The 23442-nt window shown below is 45.0% G+C and overlaps 2 protein-coding genes across 2 annotated transcripts; both read right to left on the bottom strand.

Annotated features, from left to right (window-relative positions):
* Window positions 1-119: 119 nt before the first annotated feature.
* IL27 (interleukin 27) lies at window positions 120-6538 on the bottom strand. Its single transcript, XM_044000248.1, has 6 exons — window positions 6396-6538; window positions 6090-6151; window positions 1566-1738; window positions 1347-1445; window positions 773-931; window positions 120-663 (listed from the first exon to the last, which is right to left on the bottom strand). The coding sequence occupies exons 1-6, from the start codon at window positions 6536-6538 to the stop codon at window positions 442-444; spliced, it is 858 nt and encodes a 285-aa protein (XP_043856183.1). The 3' UTR covers window positions 120-441.
* On the bottom strand, window positions 6107-13309 carry LOC122728920 (phosphatidylinositol transfer protein beta isoform-like). The gene is made up of 12 exons (XM_043967629.1): window positions 13233-13309; window positions 12837-12867; window positions 12521-12669; window positions 12329-12420; window positions 12095-12102; window positions 11922-11996; window positions 10760-10843; window positions 10486-10563; window positions 10272-10376; window positions 9223-9345; window positions 7523-7592; window positions 6107-6448 (listed from the first exon to the last, which is right to left on the bottom strand). The coding sequence occupies exons 1-11, from the start codon at window positions 13250-13252 to the stop codon at window positions 7545-7547; spliced, it is 813 nt and encodes a 270-aa protein (XP_043823564.1). The 5' UTR covers window positions 13253-13309; the 3' UTR covers window positions 6107-6448; window positions 7523-7544.
* Window positions 13310-23442: the final 10133 nt, after the last annotated feature.

Here is a 23442-nt window from a genome sequence, read left to right as displayed (position 1 = left end):
AAGAATGAGTATTTGATCTCACTCTCTGGGTTCCTCAAGAGAGCAGAAAAATTATCCCCCATTTTTTTTCCAAAAGAAAAAAAGAATAAATACAACCAACACTTTCCTGAAAAATAAATAAATATCCAAGAAATAAATATCTTCCCTGAACTTGAAGGGCTCTTAAATTATGGGATGGGCATGGGCTCAGAAGGTGAGGAGAGAAGAGAATGAAAGGGGCATATGCTACAGTCTCCTAACCAGATAGGATCCCACTGGCAGGAGAAGGGGACTTGGGCTGAAATCTGAGATCTCTCCCTCCCAAATGGCTCAGGGCAGGGGGCTGGGCCTCAGCTTGGAAACCAAACATAAGGAGGCGGGGAAACAATCCTGGAAGGTGATTCAAGTAGTGGGGGGAAGGGAAGGGAAAGGGGTCATCACTCCTTGGTCAGACTGTGCTTCTTAAGTAGCCGAGGACTGGGCGTGAACCATTCCCTTTGAGAGCAGAAGGTAATCCCGGACAGCTCTGGCAAGGACTAGCTCCAGGGATCGGAGAACTTGGTAGGTGCTCAGGAGCTGAGGCCAGGAGACTTGATGCACAGCAAGAGAAAGTCTTCCTAAGGCCCTCTCCTCCAGACCCCGTGTTTCCTTATCTTCCGGGGGACTGTATCCCGTAGCCTTCATCTACAATAAGAGACAAGGGATCAAAAGAGGCTCATACAGACCAGGGTAAAAGCAGGGAGTTACTCAGGAAATCAGTGAACCTAGAGGTCAGAGGGAGGGATGGCCACACCTGGAAATGGAGATGGGATTGCAGATCCCGAAGGTCCAGCTGGGCGATCCACAGCCGTTTCCTCAGGGAACCCTTCCAGCCCTGGTGACCCTCTATTTCTCCTAGAGGAGCCTGGAAGTGGCCCAGAAGTCTGGAAAGGGAGGAAAGTCGATCAGGGTCCTGGGAAAGGAAGAATCACAGGGAAATAGGATTAAGGCAGGAGATCAAAAGTTCTCATCATTGCAGAACCCTGGGACCCAAGCCTTGACTCAATCATGAGATCATCTCAGACACCAACTCCATCGCTAGCCCCCACAAACTTTATTCCTTCATCTGTGCAATTCCTTCAGACCCCTCCTCATCCTTCATTCCAACCACATCTTATACCTTCATCATTATCCCTATCCCATCATTATCCGTATCTTATATTCCAGCCCTTCACACCCCTCCTCGATCCTATCCTATTCACCTGTCTCCTACCTCTACCTCAGTCCCTCATCAATCTTCATCCTCACACCCAAACCCTCACTCCATCCTCATCCTCGGGAGCCTCTTCAGCCTCAACCCTGACGGCACATACACTTCCCTAACTCACTGAAAGTTGGATCCAGGTCTTGAATGTCATGGTGACATTGGGAAGCTGTTCCCTCTGGGGTAGGAAGTCCAAAGACACCCCAACCAGGTGTGTATCTGCCTGTAGAAGCAATAGATCAATGGGGGCAACTCTCCAAGGTAGCTTCCCTTGCCAACCTCCTGCCAACCAAGCCTCAATGAGTTTTTCCACTCCTTAGTCAATTGGATTCTGATGACTCACAAAGAGGTGGGCAATACCCCGGATCTCTGAAAGCAGCTTTCTGGCAAGCCTCAGGCTGATCTTGAACTCACTCCTCATGTCCAGCAAACCATGGGAAGGTTGCCCTCGAGGCCATGGGAACCCCCAGATGACAGCCTTGTTCAGGAGCAAGGAGAGCAGCAAGAGATTAAACCCTTGAAAAAGGGAGGAGAACACGAGATCAGGGGAACGTAGAATAGGGGAGAAGGGAGTGAGTGAGCAGTTGAAGAAGAGCACCAGAGACCCCGGGCACAGCAGACCCCAACTGTAACGGACTTGGAGAAAGACTAGCCTGGCCTAGGGTTTCCAGAATATCACAGGGCATCCCAGGGATCCTAAGGCATCCAAGTCTCAAGGAATCAATGAGTTTGGGCTCCCCTTAACCTGGCTGGGTGGGAGGGGAGGGGTGAATCTTAGGATCCAGTACAATTGGGACCACTTAAACCTCCAAAATATATTGGATTCCCTCCTGATCTAGAACATGAGAGATTGAAAAGGAACAAGGATAGAGATCTAGGGGACAGAATGTGCCATGGTAGGGTAAGCACTGAAGGAGAAAGGAATGAGGATTGAAAGGTGGAAAAGAGAGATGGGATTACTGGGGCAAGAACTGCAGAAATGTGAGTATGTCCACTCATGTGTGTGCATGTGTGAGTTGTGGGGTCCATGAATGAGACCAAGGGCTGCTTTTAAAAATGTTTATACTCCCCTCAGTACCTAGCACAGTGCTCTCCACAGAGAAGGCACTTCAATGTTTGCTAATTTTTTTTAAATGACAGACCACATAGGGGGAGGGAAGGCCATGGAGGGCTAAGAAGAAGGGTTGGGGGAATATCAATGGGTGGCAGACAGAGGAATGAGGGTCAGGGTGAAGAGAAAATGAGTGGATGTTGGAGTAAAGACAAAGAATAAGGTCAGAAGGACAAGGGTGGAGATAAAAGAGGAGGATGCTGCTTTTGGGCGGATGTTCAAAGACATAGGAATGAAGGTTTGAAAAAGGGATGAGAGTTGGAGAGGGGTACAGAGGTATGAGATGGATGGTAGGGTTAATGGGAAGGTGGTCAGATAACAATAGAGTATTAAAGGTTAAGGAACGGAAGAGAGGTATAGGTCAGAGGGAGACAGAAGATGGAGGTTAATGGAAAGGATTGAGGGAGAGAAGAGTTTTGAAGGACAGAATTAGGGGGTGAGAAAGCGGAATGAAGGTTGGAGGGAGAGGGGAGGGAGGGAAGGAATGGGGAGTAGTGGAAGGGTTAGAGGGATAGAAGTCTGAAAGAATTAGTGGTCTGGGGCTTCTCTTCCAGGAAAAGGAAATCTTATATTACTGGAGTTACCCAACTCTCCTCGAAACACAAACCAAAACTCTGAGCTCATCTTTGTCCTTGTTCTAATCATCCCCCTTCCCAGATAAGAAATGCTACCACCTCTTATACCTTAACCTGACTTTTTCCTTCTCCATTCCTGCTCCCCTCCATTTCTCTAGTTCATTCTGGGTTCCAGTACCCAAGATGATTTACTCTTTCCATCTTAGTTGCATGGGAAGCTCTTCAGGGGATGGGATCAAGAGAGTTGAAGTATCATCACTTCCCTTGGGTCTACCAGATAGTCCTACATTTCGGATGAGGGACTACTGTGATTCTTAGTTTTTAGATCCCAGTTTAATACTGTTATGGAAGAAGACACCACTTCTTTTCTCCGTACAAAGAATCTGTCATACAGCCTGAAACCCAATGGAAAAACCTGCTTACATAGGAGTTTTATGACCAGAAACTGAACTGGTCCCTAAATAGCCCATTCCTATTCCTCAGATCCCTAGATTTCATGCCAAGTAAAATAAATTCTTCCATTCAAACATGAGCTATAGTTTCATAACAGATCTTACTTTTCCCCTGCCCCCAACTCTATGCTCCTCTATTGGAAGCAAGGCACCCTACCTGCCCCTCAACCCCCTTCCAATATAATTAGAACCCCACCCTCTTGCCTTCCCATAGTCTGCCCTCTTTTCCCTTCAACTCTATCTTGTCTTTTTTTTTTTCAGGGACTCTTTCCCCTTGGTCCTTGGTTCTATGCCAGAAACCCCTTTGCCCCCACAATTGTAGCTCTATACCCCTCACCCCAAACTCCCTCTTCAATTCCAAAGGCTCAATAAGTCTATTCCCTATTCCATTGACTCACGCCAGCTCCCGTCTCTCATCTTCTGGCAATGTCTTTCTTACCAGCCATCCCCCCCTCTTGGGGTTCTTATACGGGGGGCCAGCCCCCACTTTCAGTTTCCCTCCTACTTACACTTTCGGCTTTGCTCTCAATCTCCTCTGAAATGGGGAAATGTAATTTCCCTTCCCATAGTCAGGGGGGCCGGAGTTTTTTTGGCAACATAGGGGTTGGGATCATGGACTGGCTTCCTCCTTAGGTAGATAGGACTCAGCTCTTCCTCTCTCCCATTTGCCATCAGCAGTTTGCTTCTCAGATCAACTCATCCTCTTTTTTTTTTCTTTTTTACTGCTGAAGACTATTTACAGAACATTTGCTGTATTAGCAGCATAGTTTGTCCATTTATTTGTCCTGTGGATTCAAATTACCTGCCCATTTCTTGCATATTTCTAGAACGAGGCTGTCTTTCCCATTAAATGATACTGACCAGCCAGACAAGAGAAAGTAGTTTTGAGGGCTTTTTCTCCCCAAGAGTGGGAGGGAACAGGTTGTACTGAGAGTCATACTCTATTCTGATTCTTTTTCAGATTGTAGACAGTTGTGAGATCTTGTGCTTGGTTAGAGAATCAGGCTATGTCTAACGTTAGGGATGACTAGCATCAGTCTGGGTCAGTGGTTGGATCAGGGGTCAATTTGGGGCTAGGATTGAGTCAATCTGTGGTAGATCAGAGTCATTATATGACCAGGATGAGGGTTTAGTCTGTGGCTGGGATTAAAAGAGAATCTGTGGGATTACAAAAATCAATCTTTTATTTATCAATCCATGACTGGTATTTAAGATTCAGATCATAGGCTGGGACACATGAGGAGAACCAGCCTCACTGGTCATGACTCTTAACAGCTGTTAGGCTTGCCAGCCTGTTAAGACCCTAGGAGTGCCTTCAGCTTCCTGTGCTTCTCTTCCCCTGGACTTCCCATCTCTGGGAGGGGAGGCAGTATTGGGGGTTTCTTATTCTTCCCGATGGTAGTTGCTGCCACTTTCCATTTACAGCCTATGGGATTTCCCAACTAGGTCCCTGGCAGTGAGAAAGAAACTTAGAGGGGGCTTCCCCTGCCTCATGTTCTCCTCCCACAGTGCTTTAGTATGGGCACTGTGGGAGCTGGTGCTCCAGGCTTTTGTGGCCAGGCCAGGGAAATACCAATTTCTTCCCCAGGAACCTAGTCACTCTGGAGAGCTAAGGGCTGCCAGGAACCAATGACTTTGGAGGAAGAGAGACAGAGGCCCAGGGCTCTCTGAAGAGTGTATGATCCTTCCTGAGTCATCTCCATCGTGGGATGCTACCTGGAGAAAGGACTTGTTTCCTTTTTCCTATGAATTGATTTTTTAAAAAAGAAACATGGTAAGGGAAGCATTTGGAGGGTCAGAGATGGGAGTCACTGAATGATTAGGAAGGGTGTAGAGGTATCAAGAGGGAAGAAAGCAGATGGAAGTTGGGCACAACAAAGTGACCAGCGCAAAGGAGATACTGGGATTCACCTCCAGAATGAACTCGCTTTCCTTCTTATAGACCACTTAGCCTGACCCCCCTCAGCAGGAGGAAAGGCCACAGAAGAGGGACCTTGGCTGGACATTTTTCACTTCTGGGAATTTTTGTTGTTCTGCTAGGCAACTTCTTTTCCTCCTCAATACAGTTCTAACACAAGGGAACTTCTGGGCACTGCTTGAGTTAACAAGTGGATGTGTCCTGGGCAGAGAGATCAAATCCAGGACTCCACCTCCCTCCCACAGCCCCACCACATTTTCTCCATGGGGCAGAAGGGGCTTTACCATTAATTATATACTAAGGAGCTTACCACGAAGCCAAGGGGGCCCTCCCATGGGTGCCTAACCTCTATGGGGTCAGCTCCCAGGTGAAAAGGACCTTTCATCTACTCATCTCCTTGAGGAAAGAAAGGATAACTTCCTGTAGTGCAAGGAAAACCAGGAGTCAGGAATGGGTTCCCCTGAGTCACCCAGGGAGCTAAGAGCAGAACCCAGTCTGGGTTCCACATCTTTACAACTGATAGGATCTTGGGAAAGACACTAGGCTGATGGTCACAAAGGTCCAGCTCTACTCTCTTCTGACTACTTACTTCTGTGAGACCTTGACCAGCCTGTCTGATCTGTAAAATACAGATGTGCCTTGTCCTGTTGCAGATGGTTCCTGTGAGGACCAAACGAGGACTCTAGAGCCCTATATAAATGTAAGCTCCTATTACTATTGGGCCCAGGGTGGGGGCAGTGGAGCCAAGGCAGGGCAGGGGTGGGAGAGGGGTTAAGGACCTGTTTCCCTACAGCCCTGCAAGTACACACACCCTCACAGACAACAGCATGAGGCCTAGGGGCCCATGAGGACTTTATTACTGTGCAGCGTTGACTCCATTGGCATCAGGAATGGTGGATGGCCAAGTCGCCCCGACTCCCTGTGTCCTCTCCAGGCTTGAAAGAGAGCAGTGGTTGTAGTGTTTGGCCCTGGAATGTTTCTCCAACTCGGTCCCCGGGTATCTTTGGGAATGGGAAAAGCTCCAGGGTAGGAGACTCTGGTATGACAGAGCTGGAGAGGAGCAGACAGGAATCCCACCCCAGCCCCAGCAGAAGCTTCACTCTTTCTTCCTGCCTACTGGGTCGACACTGCACCAAATTCCTTTCCATTTTCCATCTCAGGGGCAGGTACCTGGGTGTGAGAGAGGAAGAAGTTGAGTAGGTAGGGTCGGATGAGGGTTTGGCTTTTCCCAAGATGGGGTATAATGAACAACTCTCCCATTCACGTTTTCACTGAATCTTCCCTAGATCAGATGTGTGTTTTAAGTAAACCAAAGAGTTCATGTACACAACCCTCTGCCAAAAGAAAAGCGAGTACTTAGATTGGCTGCCTAGCTAAATAATGAGGGTAAAGGCCAGTTTTAAATGAGGCACACTGTGACTGATTGGGGGCAATAAGGGAGAGAAACAATGAGATGTAAAAGAAATTGGCAGGAGACTGGCAGAAGGGAGAGGGGGCACAGGGATGGGAGACCAGGAGAGTCAGATGGATCTGCCTTTGGGGGCAGACTGCCTAGACAAAAAGACTGCCCCTGAACACCCGGAAAGAAAGGGTCTATTTCCTCTGAGATGATGAGACAGAGAATTCTGCAGGAGCAGGGGGAACTAAGAACAAACCAACTCTCAGGGAGCAGGGCAGAGATGACACAAGAAGTCACGAAGGGGCCAAGACAGGGGAGACTTAATAGAAAAACCCAGGTCTGGGAGACTAGAATTCTAGGTATTTAATTTTTTAAAAATGTTGTTCACATATAGAAATATTGGGTTTTATTGATAGCTACTATGTTGATAGTTTTAAAAAAATTTTGAAAGGAAAAAAAAAGAATCCCAATCTATGAAATCTCTAAGACTTACCTCCTAAGCTGGACAAGACTGCACTCTGAAACTATGCTGTGTACCTGCAATTACCAGCCTGTAGAGTCTGCACCCTGAGCATCCTCACACTGGAGTTAAAGTAGCCTCTTGCACTCTAAACAACTGGCCTGAATATGGTCCTGCTGATGACTCACTACTGAGGAGGGATATAGAGGAGATAAGGCACCAAGTTTTCCACCCAGGACAAAGAACCCCCCCAGGTCCTTGGGCATCGATGTCGAGAAGGGCAGAGGCGCCTGAAGCCAGCCACCACTGACCAGCACCCCACCATGCTCAAAGGCACAGCTGGTACTTCCCCCTCCCAAGCAAGCCTCTTCAGGGCCCTACTTACCTGCCCAGGCCTGCCTGAGGTCTCAGTCATCACTGGCTCTCATTCCCCTCACTGGACCCGTCTTCCGCATCTGAAACCCAGGATGGGGTGAGGATGGAGGCTATGAGAGCTGGGAGTGTTCATACTCACTAGGAAATGGGACCTCCTATCTAATCAAATATAGACCTTTCCTAGTTTTGTGACCACATCCCTCTGATTCCTACCCAGTTTTTCTTCCTCTTCGGCTCTGTTCCCAGGTTCTAAGACATAATTTTTTTTTTTGGGGGGGGCGCAATGAAGTTTAAGTAACTTGCCCAGGGTCACACAGCCAGTAAGTGTCAAGTGTCTAAAATTTGAACTCAGGTCCTCCTGAATCCAGGGCCAGTGCTTTATCCACTGCACCACCTAGCTGCCCTTCTAATACATAATTTTCTTTTTTTTTTGCAAGGCAATGAGGGGTTAAGTGACTTGCCCAGGGTCACACAGCTACTAAGTGTCAACTGTCTGAGGCTGGATTTGAACTCGGGTACTCCTGAATTCAGGACCGGTGCTTTATCCATTGCGCCACCTAGCTGCCCCTCTAATACATAATTTTCAAAAATAATCTACAATTCTAACTTCAGAGAGTACTCCCGGTGGGCTAGCACAAAAGTTCTTCCACTTACTATCTCTTCTTAAATCTCTACTGGGGACCAAAACAAAGAAATGGAGCTAAAACTGTACTAGACAGTCTGGAGGCTGAACCAAAGAGCAGGGGTTGGGGGTGGGGTGGGTGAAACACAGAAACAGATGGATATACTCACAGCACATTCGAACTAATAAGACCAGGGGCAGCTAGGTGGCGCAGTGGATAAAGCACGGGCCCTGGAGTCAGGAGTACCTGAGTTCAAATCCAGCCTCAGACACTTGATACTTATTAGCTATGTGACCCTGGGCAAGTCACTTAACCCCCATTGCCCAGCAAAAAACGAAAACAAAAACAAAAAAACAAAAACAGAACTAATGGGACCTTAAGGGTCATCTGGTCCATTCCCTTCATTTTCAGAGGAGGAAACCGAGACCTGGAGGGAAGTGGTTTGCCCAACGATGTGTAGCAAGAGATGCAGAGTGGGGTGAGAGCCTGGGCCTCTCAGGACTGCTAGGCCACTGCTCTTGTAAGTCTAGACCATCTTGCCTTATTTGAGAAACCTCTTTAACCCTCCCTCCTGGAGTCATCTACCTTAGTCAGCACCTTTGCCTCCTCTTTTCAGGATATCCAACTCCCTAACCTTGGAATCAGGAAACCTGCATTTGAATCTTTTCTCAGTTACTCACTAGCCATAAGACTGTGGGCAAGGTGAGTTTCACTTTCCTCACCTACAAATACAATGACTCATGAGCTACCTTGTTCATAGGGCTACTGTAAGAAAAACACTTAAAGCACACAGTATATGTATCAAGCTCCTTGAGGGTAGGGTAAACTCTTCATGTCTTCTCTTTCTCCTAACTCCTCAATCCTCAATCCTCAATTCAAACATTTATCTTGCTTGTTACATGCAAGGCAGTGCAAGGCATGGAGATAAAACTACAATGGGACACTCCCTTCTCCTCAAGGAGTTTATGCTTCACTGGGCCCCTGGCTTGGTGTGGTGCTTTATAGTAATGGCTCATCTATGCTTGCTGAGTGATTGATCATTTCCTCCAGCTGTCCGCATCGACCTACCACGCTGAACTATTATTACCTGGTCCAATTCTCGCTGGGTCTCCTCCTCCAGGTTCCGGATGTCTTCCATGGACAGATCAACCCATTGATCCAGCCAACAGAACAGCTGCCTGTGGAAGTTGGTGAAGAGCCGCTTTTCTTGCTGTGGGAAGAGGGGGAGGGTTTTACAAGTGGCAACACACATAACTGAAATGCAAGAATCCATGCTGTGGAGTTGTGACCCAGTTCCCCAAGGCCTTAGGCCTCAATGGTCTTGATCAGCTTCCTGGGGCAAAAGCACCAACCTGGACTTGGTCCAAGGGATCTTGCTTTTGGCTTTTGGCCCTAATTTCTCAACTTCCTGATCGCCAACAGGAGGCAGCAAGCCTCTGGACTTTGCTTTACCTTGTGAGGGATGTCACAAACCCAGTCCTTGTCACCTTTTTCCACTTACTTGCAACTCCTGGCAGGTACTGACTTTTAGAATCCATGCTCCCTTTCCTTTCTACCCCATCAACCTATACCCCAGATCACAAGATCATCTATCTAGAGAATACACAAATCCACAACTAATTCACTGGGAGAAAATACAGTGCAAAATAAAGATGTGGCTTTAGTCCCAGATGGGCTTACACTTAACCTCCTCTATTTTGCTACAATTCCCCACGGCCCAAGTTAGGGTCATGATGCTCTTTAGTGAACCAGAATGCCCCGAAGCCAATGTGGGGTTTGCTCACCTGTTTTATAACTCTCACTCAAATGGGAAGGCATGCATGGGGGATTTGGGGTGCTCTAATGGTCTAAATAGGTTTCTCCCCTCCTTGCATCCAAAGCAGGGAAAAGACAAAAAGATCAATCACTAGCTAGTTTTTCCTGTCTTCTCAAAGTATAATACATTACTCTGAAAGTACAGCAACATGAGCCTGTCACAAGGACCAAGGGCCGCAATGCTCCTAGGCCCCCACCTAGGTTAGAACTAAAAGGTTTTACACCTTTATCCCAGCCCTTTATGTCAGATCCTGAAGCCTGGTCTCCTGTCTCCCACCCTCCAAATCAGAATCCAAAGCCACCCCATCCACTTCCTCCAACCTTATGGATGAAGTTCTCCACTCGTCCCTGGAGCCCCCACCATCGGAACTTGACAGTCACCAGCTTGTAGGCACACATGTGGGGCGGATGTTTCAACAATTCCCTCTATACAAAGAGATAAATGCAGACACACTACTAACCCAAGTCTTTGGGGACCAAGCCTCTACCTGGCCTAGTCCTGCCCAGCTCAGGTAAAGATAGGGGAATAGTTTACCTGCCAGTTGGGTCCCAGGGGGCCACGTCCAGTTTTGACAGACTTGAAGAGGGCAGGGTCCTCTTCTGGTTTATAATCCTGGAAGGGAGAGAGGGAGCTATGAAAGAAAGTCCAACCCCCTCCCAAAGGGTCTCCACCCCCTTATTCCCAACCTTCTGCCCTTCCTGAGGCCTAGGCACTGCCCCTTCTGGCCCCCCAGGTTTTCCCATAGAACTCGCTCCTCTCTTGAAACTCAAGTATTTTATCCTCCAGTCCCCAGTTCTACTTTGCTCACCTCATCAGACACTTGAGTCCGATCAGCAATATCAATATGAACCACCTCCACCTCCTTCCATGTCTCTGCATCAAGATGGTGAACCTAGGGAAAGGGTGGAGAGAAAAGGATGCTTGTGGTGGGAGCAGACAACGGAGGCTAAGGGAAGTCAACGAGCACCTGCTATGGGTTCAGCACCATGAGGAATACAAGAAGCATAAGGCACTACACATTCCAAGGGCTTATAGTCTAGGAAAGAATACTCAGACACGTGAAACAGCCATGAACAATACAAGACAGGAGATGCATAACTAAACGCTACATTATATGGCAGAGATTCAGCATTCTACCTCCTCTCTGGAGAGGGAAGGCTGGGCTCAGTAACATCCGTCCAGTCCCAGCAGAGAACCGGTATGAGAAATACCAGTCAATCAACATGCATGTATTGAGCACCTAGTAGGTGCTTAGCACTGTATGGGGACACAAGAGAAGTGTAAGACATGGTGTGTGCTCTCAAAGACCCCACTCTAACATGAGAAGTAACCAGTCACAGGTAGAACAGAAAGCAACTAAGTACTAAGCTTGGTTGGGCTGATTGTAAGGGCTGCTGAGAGGGTTTGGGAGAAGGGAGAGGCCAGAGGAGCTAAGGAAGACTTCACCAAAAGGACAGCTTCAAATAAAGCCTTGACAAAAAAGTAGGATTTTTCAGAATGGAAGGAGGACATTTTTTGGGGGGGAGGGGGAAGGGGAATGGGGGGAGTGAAGGAAAGGAACAGAGGCATGACTGAGGAATCATGTATAGACCTGCCCAAATGACATTTCTGTTGGAAAATAAAGGACAGAAGGATGGACAAGAGGTCACCAATACAAGAGACCCCTGAGTTTTTTAGGGATAGAAGACAAATAGTGAGGGTAGGGAACAAAGGGCTGGTGACTAAAATTCTTAGAGATGAAATCAGCCAGACATGTAGGTGCAGGGGGAAGGAAAAAGCATTTATTAAATAATATTACCTCATTTGATACCTCATTTGAGGTAGTCGCTATAATTATGTCCATTTTACAGTTGAGGAAACTGAGGCAGTCAAAGGTTAAGTGATTTGCCCAAGTCACCAGTTAGTAAGTGTCAGAGGCAGGATTTGAACTCAGTTCTTCCTGACTCCAAGCCCAGCATTCTCACACTCACATTTTCCTGAGTCCCCATGTCCGGATGATGCCAGGTTTCAATCTTGATGAAGAAATCATCCTTCATATATTCGTTCTGGATACAAAAACAGGGCAAGGCTTAGTGAGAGCAAGCTACGAATTTTAGCTAAACCTGAGACAGCCCTCCCATTCTCTGACAAAAGGGTCTCTTACCGTGATGACTAAGGTGGACAGCAGTGGTCAGATGGAAGGCAAGTCATTTTAGAGAAATGGAGGAAAAAAGGCAGAGAGATGGGGAAAATAACAGTAACAGATTAGAGCAGTGTAACACAAGGGGCCTCCCAGCCACCAGTGCTCCCATCCCATGTAAGGTGAATGCCTAAACTTGGGTTTCTGATGTTCCAGCCTCCGGCCCTCTCTTGCCCATGCCACCTAAAATCTCCTCACCCGTCCGGCAGTATGGGTAGGCATTCCAGGCCTTCTCATGAAATACCAGGGAACCCTCAGGGGCAAACAGGCGAACAAATCCTGGAACTTTGCTGTGATATAAAGGAAGCCAGGGTCAAGGGACAAAAGTCCAGGCCAAGCCAGAACCATCCCCCATGCCTTCTCCAGGTTCCCTGCCCTGGCCGCCCTCACCTCTGTAGGTGGTAGATCTTGTGGGTAAACTGGCCCCGCTCACCAGGACCCCCCTCATACGGCTGATTGATGAGGACCTCGATGCCCTCACCACCCCCAGTGTTATTCTTGCTGGTCTGGGCCACGGAATACAACTGTCCCACTTGATACTGAACATAGAGAGAAAACAGCTGGGTGAGAAAAGAGGAATGGATAGAGCCCGGACCGTGGGCAGCCTCCCCTATTCCCCCCCAGGAGATGGTGGGAGGACCCTTAGGGAGAGAATTAAAAGTGGGGTGAGAAAGGGACTAAGAGGTGGGTAGGGGGGACATCTCACCTCCTCCACGGAGCAGGGCAGTACCACCCGACTGCAAAAACAGAAAAGACATATAGTGAGGGGCGTGGGGACCGGCCGAGGGAGCAAACCCTTTCTTTCTGCATCCGTAATTATCACGAGCAATCATTACTTTTCTGGAGCTACAGTGAGACAGATGGGCGGCACAAGCGTGGTTGTACTTATTTCACAGCTGACGAAACTGGGGCCCAAAAAGGTTAAAATGACTCGCTCACGCACGCAGAACTGGTAAAGGATTTGGGGCAAAGTCCCCAGACTCTTGGTCCAGGGTTTTCTCGTGCACAGCCTCCCTCTGGCCGTCCAGGTCCCTACCAGCACTTTGCAGAGCACTGGCTCCCCAACCCCACTCTCCCATTCATGCCCAGAACCCCTACTTACAACTCCTTGATCAGGACCATCTCGCTTCCAGCTTCTCTAAGGGGACCCCCCCCCCCCCCCCCGGCCGGTGGCCACCCCTCCCCCCTTCCGGAAGCGGAAACTGGAGACCCTGCTCCCCAACAATACCGCTAACTCCCAATCTCAGCCATTTCCGCCCGGCGGTGGGCAGAGGCTAGTCGGCTTCGGGTTTGACGAGATGACGTCATCCTAAAGGGCCCCGAAAAATATCCCCTATCTCTCGGTCCCGTAAGAGAAGCGATTCTAGTTAGAGTCGTGGAGATTCGGCCCTTCAAGAGAAGACACGTGCCAGACTCGGAGGACACCAGCAGAGAGGACTACTATTCCCAGCGGGCAATGCGCCATCCCACCTCACCGCTCCCCCCCCCCACCCCGTCCCCTGGGCGGGCATTTGGCACTATCCATGCTGGGAACTGTAGTTTTTGAAAGGAAAGACCCATTAATTTCAAGACTCCACCTTTAGGGGTGTCAGAGGTTGAGGGTGTGGCCTGAAGGATGAACAAAGAGACTGACAGAAGGTAGTAACTTTCCGGAAAGTGTCTGTGCTGCTTCAGTGAACCCGAGAAGAGTAGAAGGGAGACTCTGGAATCAGAGGACCTGGTTTCAAATTCTGTTTGTGACTTCGAACTACGTGTGTGACCTCACTTTAGCTCCTTTGGATCTAAATTTCCTCAACTGTAAAATGAGGTGAAAGAATTGGAGCGGTTGGGCCCTAAGGACCCTTCCAGTTCCACATCTTTGATCTAATGCTGGACTTGGAGTCGGGAATAATAATAGTTAACGTTTATTTAGCGCTTATAGGAGCAGCTTGGTGGTCCAGTGGGTAGAGAGCTGGGCCTGGAGACGAGGAAGACCTGAGTTCAAATATGACCTCAGACACTAGCTGTGTGACCCTGGACAAGTCACCTAGCCCTGTTTGTCTAAGTTCCTCATCTGTAAAACGAGCTGGAGAAGGAAATAGTAATCCCATTTGGGGGTTTTCTTGGCAAAAATGCCAGAGTGGTTTGCTAAGAGTCCAAACTGAACATAATGCTTACTATGTGCCAGTCACTGTTTTAATTAATATAGTATTATTTAACAAATCACAAAATAGGAATAGATCATTGTTTAATAATAACATGTTATTTAATGTTAGAAAATACAGTATTATTTAGTAATAATGACTAACATTTGGGGACAACTAGGTTGCACAGTGGATAAAGCACTGGCCCTGGATTTAGGAGGATCTGAGTTCAAATCCAGCCTCAGACATTTGACACTTACTAGCTGGGTAACCCTGGGCAAGTCACTTAACCCTTAGTGCCCTGCAAAAACAAAACAAAACAAGACCAAACCCCCCCCAAAAATAATAACTAACATTTATGTGGCACTTACTAAATACTATTCTAAGTACTTCACAATTGTCATCTCATTTGATCCTCATAACAACCTTGGGAGGTAGATACTACAATGTTCCCCATTTGTAGTTGGGGAAATTGAGACAAATAGGTTAAGTGACTTGGCCAGGTCACACAATTAGTAAGTATCTAAGGTCATATTTGAACTCAGCCCTTCCTCAAGACTTCAAGCCTGGCGCTCTATCCACTATGCCACCTAGCTGATACTTGGAAAGACCTAAGTTCAGATTCTGCTTTCAGATACTTAGGAATTATGTGATTCTTGAGGAATCACTTAATTTCTCTGAAGCTCAGGTTCCACATCTGCAAAATGTCTTTCTTTCTTTTTTTTTTTTAAGTGAGGCAATTGGGGTTAAGTGACTTGCCCAGGGTCACACAGCTAGTAAGTGTTAAGTGTCTGAGGCCGGATTTGAACTCAGGTCCTCCTGACTCCAGGGCCGGTGCTCTATCCACTGCACCACCTAGTTACCCCTGCAAAATGTCTTAATAGCACTTATCACACAGTTGTGAGAGTCAACTGTGATAATAATAGTTAGTGTTTATATAGCACTTTAAGGTTTACAAAGCACTTTACAATTATGTATCTAATTTTATCCTTACAGCCCTGGGAGGTAGATACTATTATTACTCCTATTTTATAGATGAGAAGACTGAAGGAGACAGTTTGTTTCTTGCCAAGTATCATACAGCTAGTAAGTATCCGAGGCTGGATTTGAATTTAGGCACCAAGGCATTTTATTATCCTAGTGATAGTATAGAAAGTGACTTTGCATATATTTAAGTATTATGTAATGAGTTATTACTGTTATTACTACCACCCAACCTGAAACTATGGATCTTGGGCTCTGTCTTATCCCTTCCTTGTGCTATTTTCAGAATCCAAGGAGGGGCATCCTTTTATTATATTTCTACTCTCTAAAAAAGAGAATTCTAAAATATCAGAACTGAAAAGGAACCATAGAGTCTCATTCACAGATTAGGAAGTGTCTACTTTCATAAGTTCTAATACTCCATTGGTCCAAATTCCTAAAACTATAGGGGAAAATTTCCCACTGGTGAGCTTACATTTAATAGCTAGTCAGGAGATGTAATAAGCTCAAAGTAAAAGCATTTACCAAGATAATATGGTAACAACAGTAGTTACAAAACATTTGCACATAAATCTGTGGTGCTCTATTCCATAAATAATCACATCATCAGTGGGAGGAATGGACACAAACTTAGAGCATGCTAATTGTGAGATCTACTTATAAGAAACACAGGGACAAAGGTACTCATATAGCCTAAACCAGGTTGAGGGTAACCAAGGAGTCTCAAACCTGTCTGTGAGTTAGGGAATATCTACCTCAAACATGTGAAGACTTTCCCTTGGCAGAATTGGTAAATAAGAACAATTTGTTCCAATGGCCATAAAGGTAGCTAAAGCAGGAGCTGTGGAGCACTTAGAGCTTGGTCAGACATTGAAAATGGCAAGGTCATCCATGGCATCCTGGGCCATTGCAGCCATGTTGACTTTTGCCATTGGATTTTGATGACTCTTGAAAAGACTGAGGCTGACAACTTTGTGCAACTCTACCTCACTTATATCCAATTCATGTACAAGTCAAGATATCATCCTGTGATGTTATTTGTCTTCTTTGAAAATGAAGGACAAACAACAATAACAACAACAGCCAGATCTAGTTTTCTCTTGACCCCAAAGTTCTATGTATTTTCCAAAGTGATGAAATAAAAGCTGTCTTATACATGATATCTGATACAAGAAGGGTCTTAACATCACTGATAACCATGATAGTGTAGTTACTGGAGAATGAAGTCAAGTGAGTCTTAGGAAGTATTGCTAACAATAAGGCTAGTGGAAGTGAGCTATTTAAAATCCTAAAGGATGGGGCAGCTAGGTGGCGCAGTGGATAGAGCACCGGCCTTAGAGTCAGGAGTACCTGAGTTCAAATCCGGCCTCAGACACTTAACACTTACTAGCTGTGTGACCCTGGGCAGACACTTAACCCCAACTGCCTCACTTAAAAAAAAAAATCCTAAAGGATGATGCTGTTAAAGTGCTGTACTCAATATGCCAGCAAATTTAGAAAACTCAATAGTAGCTATTGGATTGAAAAAGATCAATTTACATCCCAATCCAAAAGAAGGGCAATACCAAAGAATATTCAAATTACAAAACAATTACACTCATTTCACATGCCAGCAAGGTTATGCTTAAAATTCTGCAAGGGAGGATTCAGCAATGTGTGGATCAAGAATCACCATAAGAGCAGGCTGGTTTTCAAAGAGGCAGAGGAACTAGAGACCAAATTGCCAACATTTGTTGGATTATGAAGAAAGTAAGGGAGTTCCAGAAAAATATCTACTTCTATTTTATTGACTACACTAAAACTTTTGATTGTGTGGATCACAACAAAATGTGACAAGTCCTCAAAGAGATAAGAATATCAGCTCATCTTGTTGCCTGATGAGTTTGTATGCAAGCCAAGAAGCAACAGTTAAAACTGATTGACTTGGGGCAGCTAGGTGGCACAGTGGATAGAGCACCGGCCCTGGATTCAGAAGAACCTGAGTTCAAATCTGGCTTCAGACATTTTACACTTACTAGCTGTGTGACCTGGGCAAGTCACTTAACCCCAATTGCCTTACCAAGAAAGAAAGAAACAAACAAAAACTGATTGGCTTAAAATTGGAAAAGGACTATGACAAGGCTGTATATTGTTATTTTATTTATTTAACTTATATACAGAGTACATTTTGTGAAATGCCAGGCTGGATGAATCAAAAGCTAGAATTAAGGTTACAGAGAGATCAATAATCCCGGATATGCAGACAATACCACTCTAATGGCAGAAAGCGAAGAGGAATTAAGAGCCTCTTGATGAGGATGAAAGAAGGGTGTGTAAAAGTTGGCTTGAAGCTTAACATAAAAAAAATACTAAGAGTTTGGCAACTGGTCTCATCACTTCCTGGCAAATAGAGGGAAATGAAATGGAAGCTTTGTCAGATTTTATTCTCTTGGGCTCAAAGATCACTGCAGATGTGACTACAGTCATGAAATTAAAAGACACTTGATCCTTGGAAAAATGGGCAAATCTGGACAGCATACTAAAAAGCAGAGATGCCAACAAATGTCTGTAGAGTCAAAACTATGCTTTTTCCAGTAGTAATGTATGGTTGTGAGAGTTGGATTGTAAGGAAAGCTGAGTGCCACAGAACTGACACTTTCCAATTTTGGTGGTGGGGAAGATTTTTGAGAGTCCCTTGCATAGCAAGGAGATCAAGTCAGTCAATACTTAAAGAAATTAACTCGGACTATTCACTGGAAAGTCAAACAATGAAACTGAAGCTTAAGTAATTTGGCCTCATAATGAGAAGACAGGACTCATTGAAAAGACCCCGATGTTGGGAAAATTTAAAGGCAAAAGGAAAAGGTGACAGCAGAGAATGAAAAGGATAAATGGTGCCATGAAAGCAATAAATATGATTTTGAACAGACTCTGGCAGATAGTGGAGGATAGAAGGGCCTAGTATGCTGTGGTCCATGGGGTCACAAAGAGTCAGACATGACTAAATAGCAACAATATTTGATACCTATATTGTACATTGTGTACCTTTGTGGGAGAGGGCCCATTAGGGAGAACTATACCTGAACCATACATAAATTTTATCTAGAACAGGCAGCATGGAAGAGTATATAGAGATCTGGCCTTGGAACCAGGAAGCCCTGAGTTCAAATCCTGTCTTTGATTCAGACTAGCTGTGAGACCCTAGGTAAGTCTCAGTACTCTACATAGCTCTTTAATAGGACTATAAATTGTAGACAAGGTGTTGATCTGTATTGGTAAGAGTTTACTTATCTGGGAATTCCTTATACAAATGAAGTCACAGGTGTAATCTCTATCCTACCAGGGTGGGGACAGAAAAACTGACTCTTTTGCTATGAGAGCAGGGTCCTATGTCCCCATGAACCCAGAGTCTTTTGGGGGAGTATTGAGTGGGGAAGGGGGAGCAGGCCTCAGCCATCAGTGACCCAAAAAAGATAGAGATAAAACATTACATAAGTAATAAAACAAAACATAAGTAATAATGTAAGGATTAAGTACAGATGTTTTCCTCTATGCAAAAGTGCCTGTCTTCACATGAATGTGCACTTCATTGGAAAGACCAGTGGGCCCACAATGCTCCCAGGCCTCCCGGGATTGGGATCTGACTTGAAACCCTGAGCATAATCTCAGCATCAACCAGCAGGTGTCCCTCTGAGCTCAGTCTGGGCCTCGCACTGCCTGTTTCGTAACCCCAAGTATTCCAGGCATCCTATTACCTAACCAGTTTCTGTCTCCTGGCTCAATCTCTGGTTTAAAATGTAAACATTACCATTGTAGAGTATTTCACAAGTTTAAACAAATTGACTCCTTCATGCACCTTCCTTTAAGAGTCTTATCCCAACTTTGCATAATGCGAAGGAATAGACATGCCCATCATATATATTAGGCTACTTTTCCTGAGTAGAATCCAAAATAACAAGAGACAGTATTAAAACTGAGCAGTGGTATCCATTCGCAGTCTGAAGTCTTCACTTCCTCCTCTCCATCTTTAACTAGAGGATTACAAGACACAACCAAGTAACCTTTCAGAGAAGTTGTTTCCAGCTTTCCTTTCAAAGCCAATGGGGGAAAGAGGAGAAACTGGGTCACCAACATCTCACCCCTGTTCTTAGGGCCTGGGGAAGTGAAATAATTCAAGATCAGGAGCTGCCAGGGACTTCTGTTCCTCATGCTTCACTGGAATCCACCCCATACAGTCATGCCTTCTTTCTCTTTCTAGGACTACAGTGATGTGCTTGCATCCATGTGACTGTGGCCTCAGCACCAATCTGAAAACTGCCAATTTGACCCATGGACAGAATGACCCCTCTTTGGAATCACATGGTAGGCTCACCATCTGTGGTGTAATACAGTGAGCATCAGTTTTGGAGTCAGAAGACCTGGGTTCAAATTCCATTTTGGGGGCAGCTAGGTGGCGCAGTGGATAGAGCACCAGCCCTGGATTTAGGAAGAGACCTGAGTTCAAATCTAGCCTCAGACACTTGACACTTACTAGCTGTGTGACCTTGTGCAAGTCACTTAACCCCAATTGCCTCACCAAAAAACAACAACAACAACAAAAACAAAACAAAATTCCATTTCTGACTCTTATTATTTGTGTGGCCTTGGGAAAGACAGTCTCCTAAGACCTCAGTTTTATCATCTGTAAAGTGGGTGGGAGGGGTGCCTTAAACTGGAGGAACTCTGAGAGTCCTTCCAGTTTTAGCTCTATGATCCACTGATCTCTCACTACTGTATCCAGTGTGCTTAAAAACAGATGTTTTTAAAAGCCCTATGTTGTTCTTATGCAATTCCCTTTACTTAACTGTTCCAGGCAATTCAATTCCTTGACCCCTGCATTTCTCATCCTTCTCTGGTATCTTAAAGATTTAGGAAATTTTAGCTGTCTCAAAATGCAATTTACAATAATAAAAAAAAGAATACTATGAGAGCAAAGACAAGATACAAATAAAATGCTCCAAGAGACTTCAAAAGGGAAGGATGAATTTCAGTTGTAGGGAATGAGTCCTGAGTTGGACCTTGAGTGGAGAGAATCTTTCAACAGCTGCAGATGGACTAGAGAAGGACAGTCCTTGCTGGACAGACCAGGGACAACGTGAGAAAAAACAGGAGTGGGAAAGTACAAGATGTTTTTGAGGGAGGGTAAATAGACCAGTGTGACATCTGAGAGTTTGGGAAAAAGAGCAGTTGCAGATATGGCTGGGAATATTGGCTGGGGTCAGATATTAAAAGACCTTGCTATCCTGTGGGCAGTGGGGAGCCAGGCAGGGTTTGACATGATGATAACTGCTTCACAAAGATGACTTGGGCATATTTGTTAAGGATGGACTGGATGGGAGAGGGACAGAAGGCAGGGAGACCTGTGACGAGGCTATTACAAATAGTCTAGTGGACAGCCTCAGACACTTGATACTTACTAGCTGTGTGACCCTGGGCAAGTCACTTAACCCTCATTGCTTCACCAAAAACAAAAACAAAACAAAACAAAACAAAAAACCAAATAGTCTAGTGGAAAAGTAATGAGGGCTTGGACCAGGGTATTGGTCAAGAGAATGGAGAGGACACAAATACAAAGGACATTAAAGGTAGGGTAGAACAGCTAAGTGGCATGATGGATAGAGCATTGCACTTGGAGTCAGGAAGACCTGAGTTCAAATCTAGTCTCAGATACTTATTAACTGTGTTGTTGTTATTGTTGTGTAGTCATTTTTTTCAGTTGTGCCTGACTCTTCATGACCTCATTTGGGGTTTTCTTGACAAAGATACTGGAATGGTTTACCATTTCCTTCTCCAGCTCATTTTTAAAAAAAAATTTTTTTTACGGGGCAATGGGGTTAAGTGACTTGCCCAGGGTCACACAGCCAGTAAGTGTCAAATGTCTGAGGCCGGATTTGAACTCAGGAACTCCTGAATCCAGGGCTGGTGCTTTATCCACTGTGCCACCTAGCCGCCCCTCTCCAGCTCATTTTACAGATGAAGCAAATGAGATGAAGTGGCTTACCCAGGGTCACATAGCTAGTGTCTGAGGCTGGATTTAAACTCAAAATGATGAATCTTTGGGGGCAGCTAGGTGGCGCAGTGGATAAAGCACCAGCCCTGGATTCAGGATAGACCTAAGTTCAAATCCGGCCTCAGACACTTGATACTAGCTGTGTGATCCTGGGCAAGTCACTTAACCCCCTGTTGCCCCACCAAAAAAAAAAAAAAAAAGATTAATCTTCCTGACTCTAGGCCTGGCATTCTATCCACTGTGCCACCTAGCTGCCATTACTAGTTGTGTATCCTTGGGCAAATCACTGAACTTTTGTTTGTCTTAGTTTCCTTATCCGTAGAACAGAAATAACAATAGCACTTGCTTCCCAGGGTTGTTGTAAGGATCAAATGAAATAACATTTGTAAAGCACTTAGCACAGTGCTTGATATGTAGAATGTGCTATATCTATATATGCTAGTTATTATTATTATTATTGGTAGTAGGAGTAGTAGTAGTAGTAGTAGTAGTTGGTAACTGACTGGATGTAAGAGAGAGAGAAGAACCAAAGATGACTCCAAGGTTTCAAGTACTACTTGAATGGTATTACCATTGACAGAGAAGTCAGAAGTATTCAGGAAGAAAAAAAAAAAGATGTGTTTAGTTTTGGACCTGTTGGATGTGAGGGGTCAGTATCCAGGTAGATATATCCAGCAAATAAATGGAGATATAGGACCAGAGCTCTGAAACGTAGATGAAGGTTGGAAATGTAGATTTGTAAGTATAGAGTTGATCTAATAGCAAGAAATGCTGGGTCTTCCCACAGCCTTCATTAAGTGAGGTCTGGTCTCCCTTTTACTTGGAACTACAGAATCTGGTACATGGCCCTGTACACAGTAGGACCTCAAAAAAAAAAAAAAAGCTTGTTGATTTAAGTGATTTACAAAGAATATGAATAACATACCAAGCTCAAGACTGTCTTTTGAGGTAGACAGGATAGATATTGGGTGATTCTGATATGGGATAGCAGGAGTGTGTTAAAGCCAGCGCTTAGATTTTGAGTGTGTGCATTCATATCCTGGAAATTGACAAAAACTACAAATCAGGGCTTTATTTATTGTTTTGTTTATTGTCTAGACTTAAGGAAGTGATGGAAAAAATGTTAATGATTTCAGATTAAACTTAAAAACGTGTCCTGCATTTTTTTTTTCTGGAGAGGTGGTTTTTATCAACAAATCCCTGTAGGTATGGGTCATATTTCAATCTTTCCAGATAGGGGTAACAAGGACCTTTCCCACAAAAGTACTCAACATACAATACGAGTATCAGTTATGGAAGAGATTTCATTTCATCTACTACAGAAAATGCCCAAGACCCAAAGGACTCAACACTCAAATAGCCCATTAGACTCATTAGTCTTCAGCCAAAAGGTAAAGAGACTTCTTGGTACTACTGAACAAATACTTCCCTTTCACCTTGGTGATGATATAGTGTTCCAAAGGGGTCTAACTAGCTCACTTGAGTAGCATCCTCCTCAGTCATAGGAACATAGATATACAGAGCTGGAAAGGGACCTCAGAAGTCTTCTGGTCCCTCATTTTACCGATCAAGAAACTGAAGCCCAGAGAGTTGTCCAAAGTTACCTAGAAACAAACTTTGAAACCAGAGATCTTAGAAAGAATGTGCTTTGATGGCCAATCTAGCAATTTTCCTGCTGTATCAGGCTACCCTGCTTTCTCTCCTCCTCTGAATTCCTATAATCTTTGTATCACACACATTCTTATGTTTTCTTTGCTATTATTTTATTTAATTTTGCTACTATTTTACTTCTATTACTATTTACTATTATGATTACTACTATTACTATTTACTACTATTTTACTACTAAGTGTACTACTATTTACTTCTATTTTACAACTAAATTTACTACTATTTACCACTACTTTAATTCATCCGAGTTCCTTGAAATCGAGGACCATGTCTGATATTTCTCTTTCATCCCCCACAAAGCTTATAGCAGGTGGTGCCCAGTAAACATCTGTTGGTTGATAGGGATAGGATCCCTGGTAAGGATATAGGGAAAGAAGGTTCTGGCTCTAGAAGGAGGGAGGGAACAAGCATTTATTAAATGCCTATGACAGGTAAGGCACTTTCCAAATATTATCTTCTTTGATCCTCACAACCACTCTGGGAGGTAGGTGCTATTATTATCCTCG

This window comes from Dromiciops gliroides, chromosome 1, assembly GCF_019393635.1.
Source record: "Dromiciops gliroides isolate mDroGli1 chromosome 1, mDroGli1.pri, whole genome shotgun sequence".
Lineage (NCBI taxonomy): Eukaryota > Metazoa > Chordata > Mammalia > Microbiotheria > Microbiotheriidae > Dromiciops > Dromiciops gliroides.
This window is presented reverse-complemented; position numbering and strand designations above follow the sequence as displayed.

What these genes read in the sequence shown, in the direction of transcription:
- IL27 (XM_044000248.1), bottom strand. Translation starts at nt 6,538, where the DNA reads ATGGGAGAGTTGTTCATTATACCCCATCTTGGGAAAAGCCAAACCCTC. An exon ending in TTTGGTGCAGTGTCGACCCA is followed by an intron (nt 6,152 to 6,395) that starts GTAGGCAGGAAG and finishes ATGCCAATGGAG; the next exon opens with TCAACGCTGCACAGTAATAA. An exon ending in AGACCTGGATCCAACTTTCA is followed by an intron (nt 932 to 1,346) that starts GTGAGTTAGGGA and finishes TTCCTTTCCCAG; the next exon opens with GACCCTGATCGACTTTCCTC.
- LOC122728920 (XM_043967629.1), bottom strand. Translation starts at nt 13,252, where the DNA reads ATGGTCCTGATCAAGGAGTT. An exon ending in AAGATCTACCACCTACAGAG is followed by an intron (nt 12,421 to 12,520) that starts GTGAGGGCGGCC and finishes TTTATATCACAG; the next exon opens with CAAAGTTCCAGGATTTGTTC. An exon ending in CCCAGCGAGAATTGGACCAG is followed by an intron (nt 7,593 to 9,222) that starts GTAATAATAGTT and finishes CCTGGGTTTCAG; the next exon opens with ATGCGGAAGACGGGTCCAGT.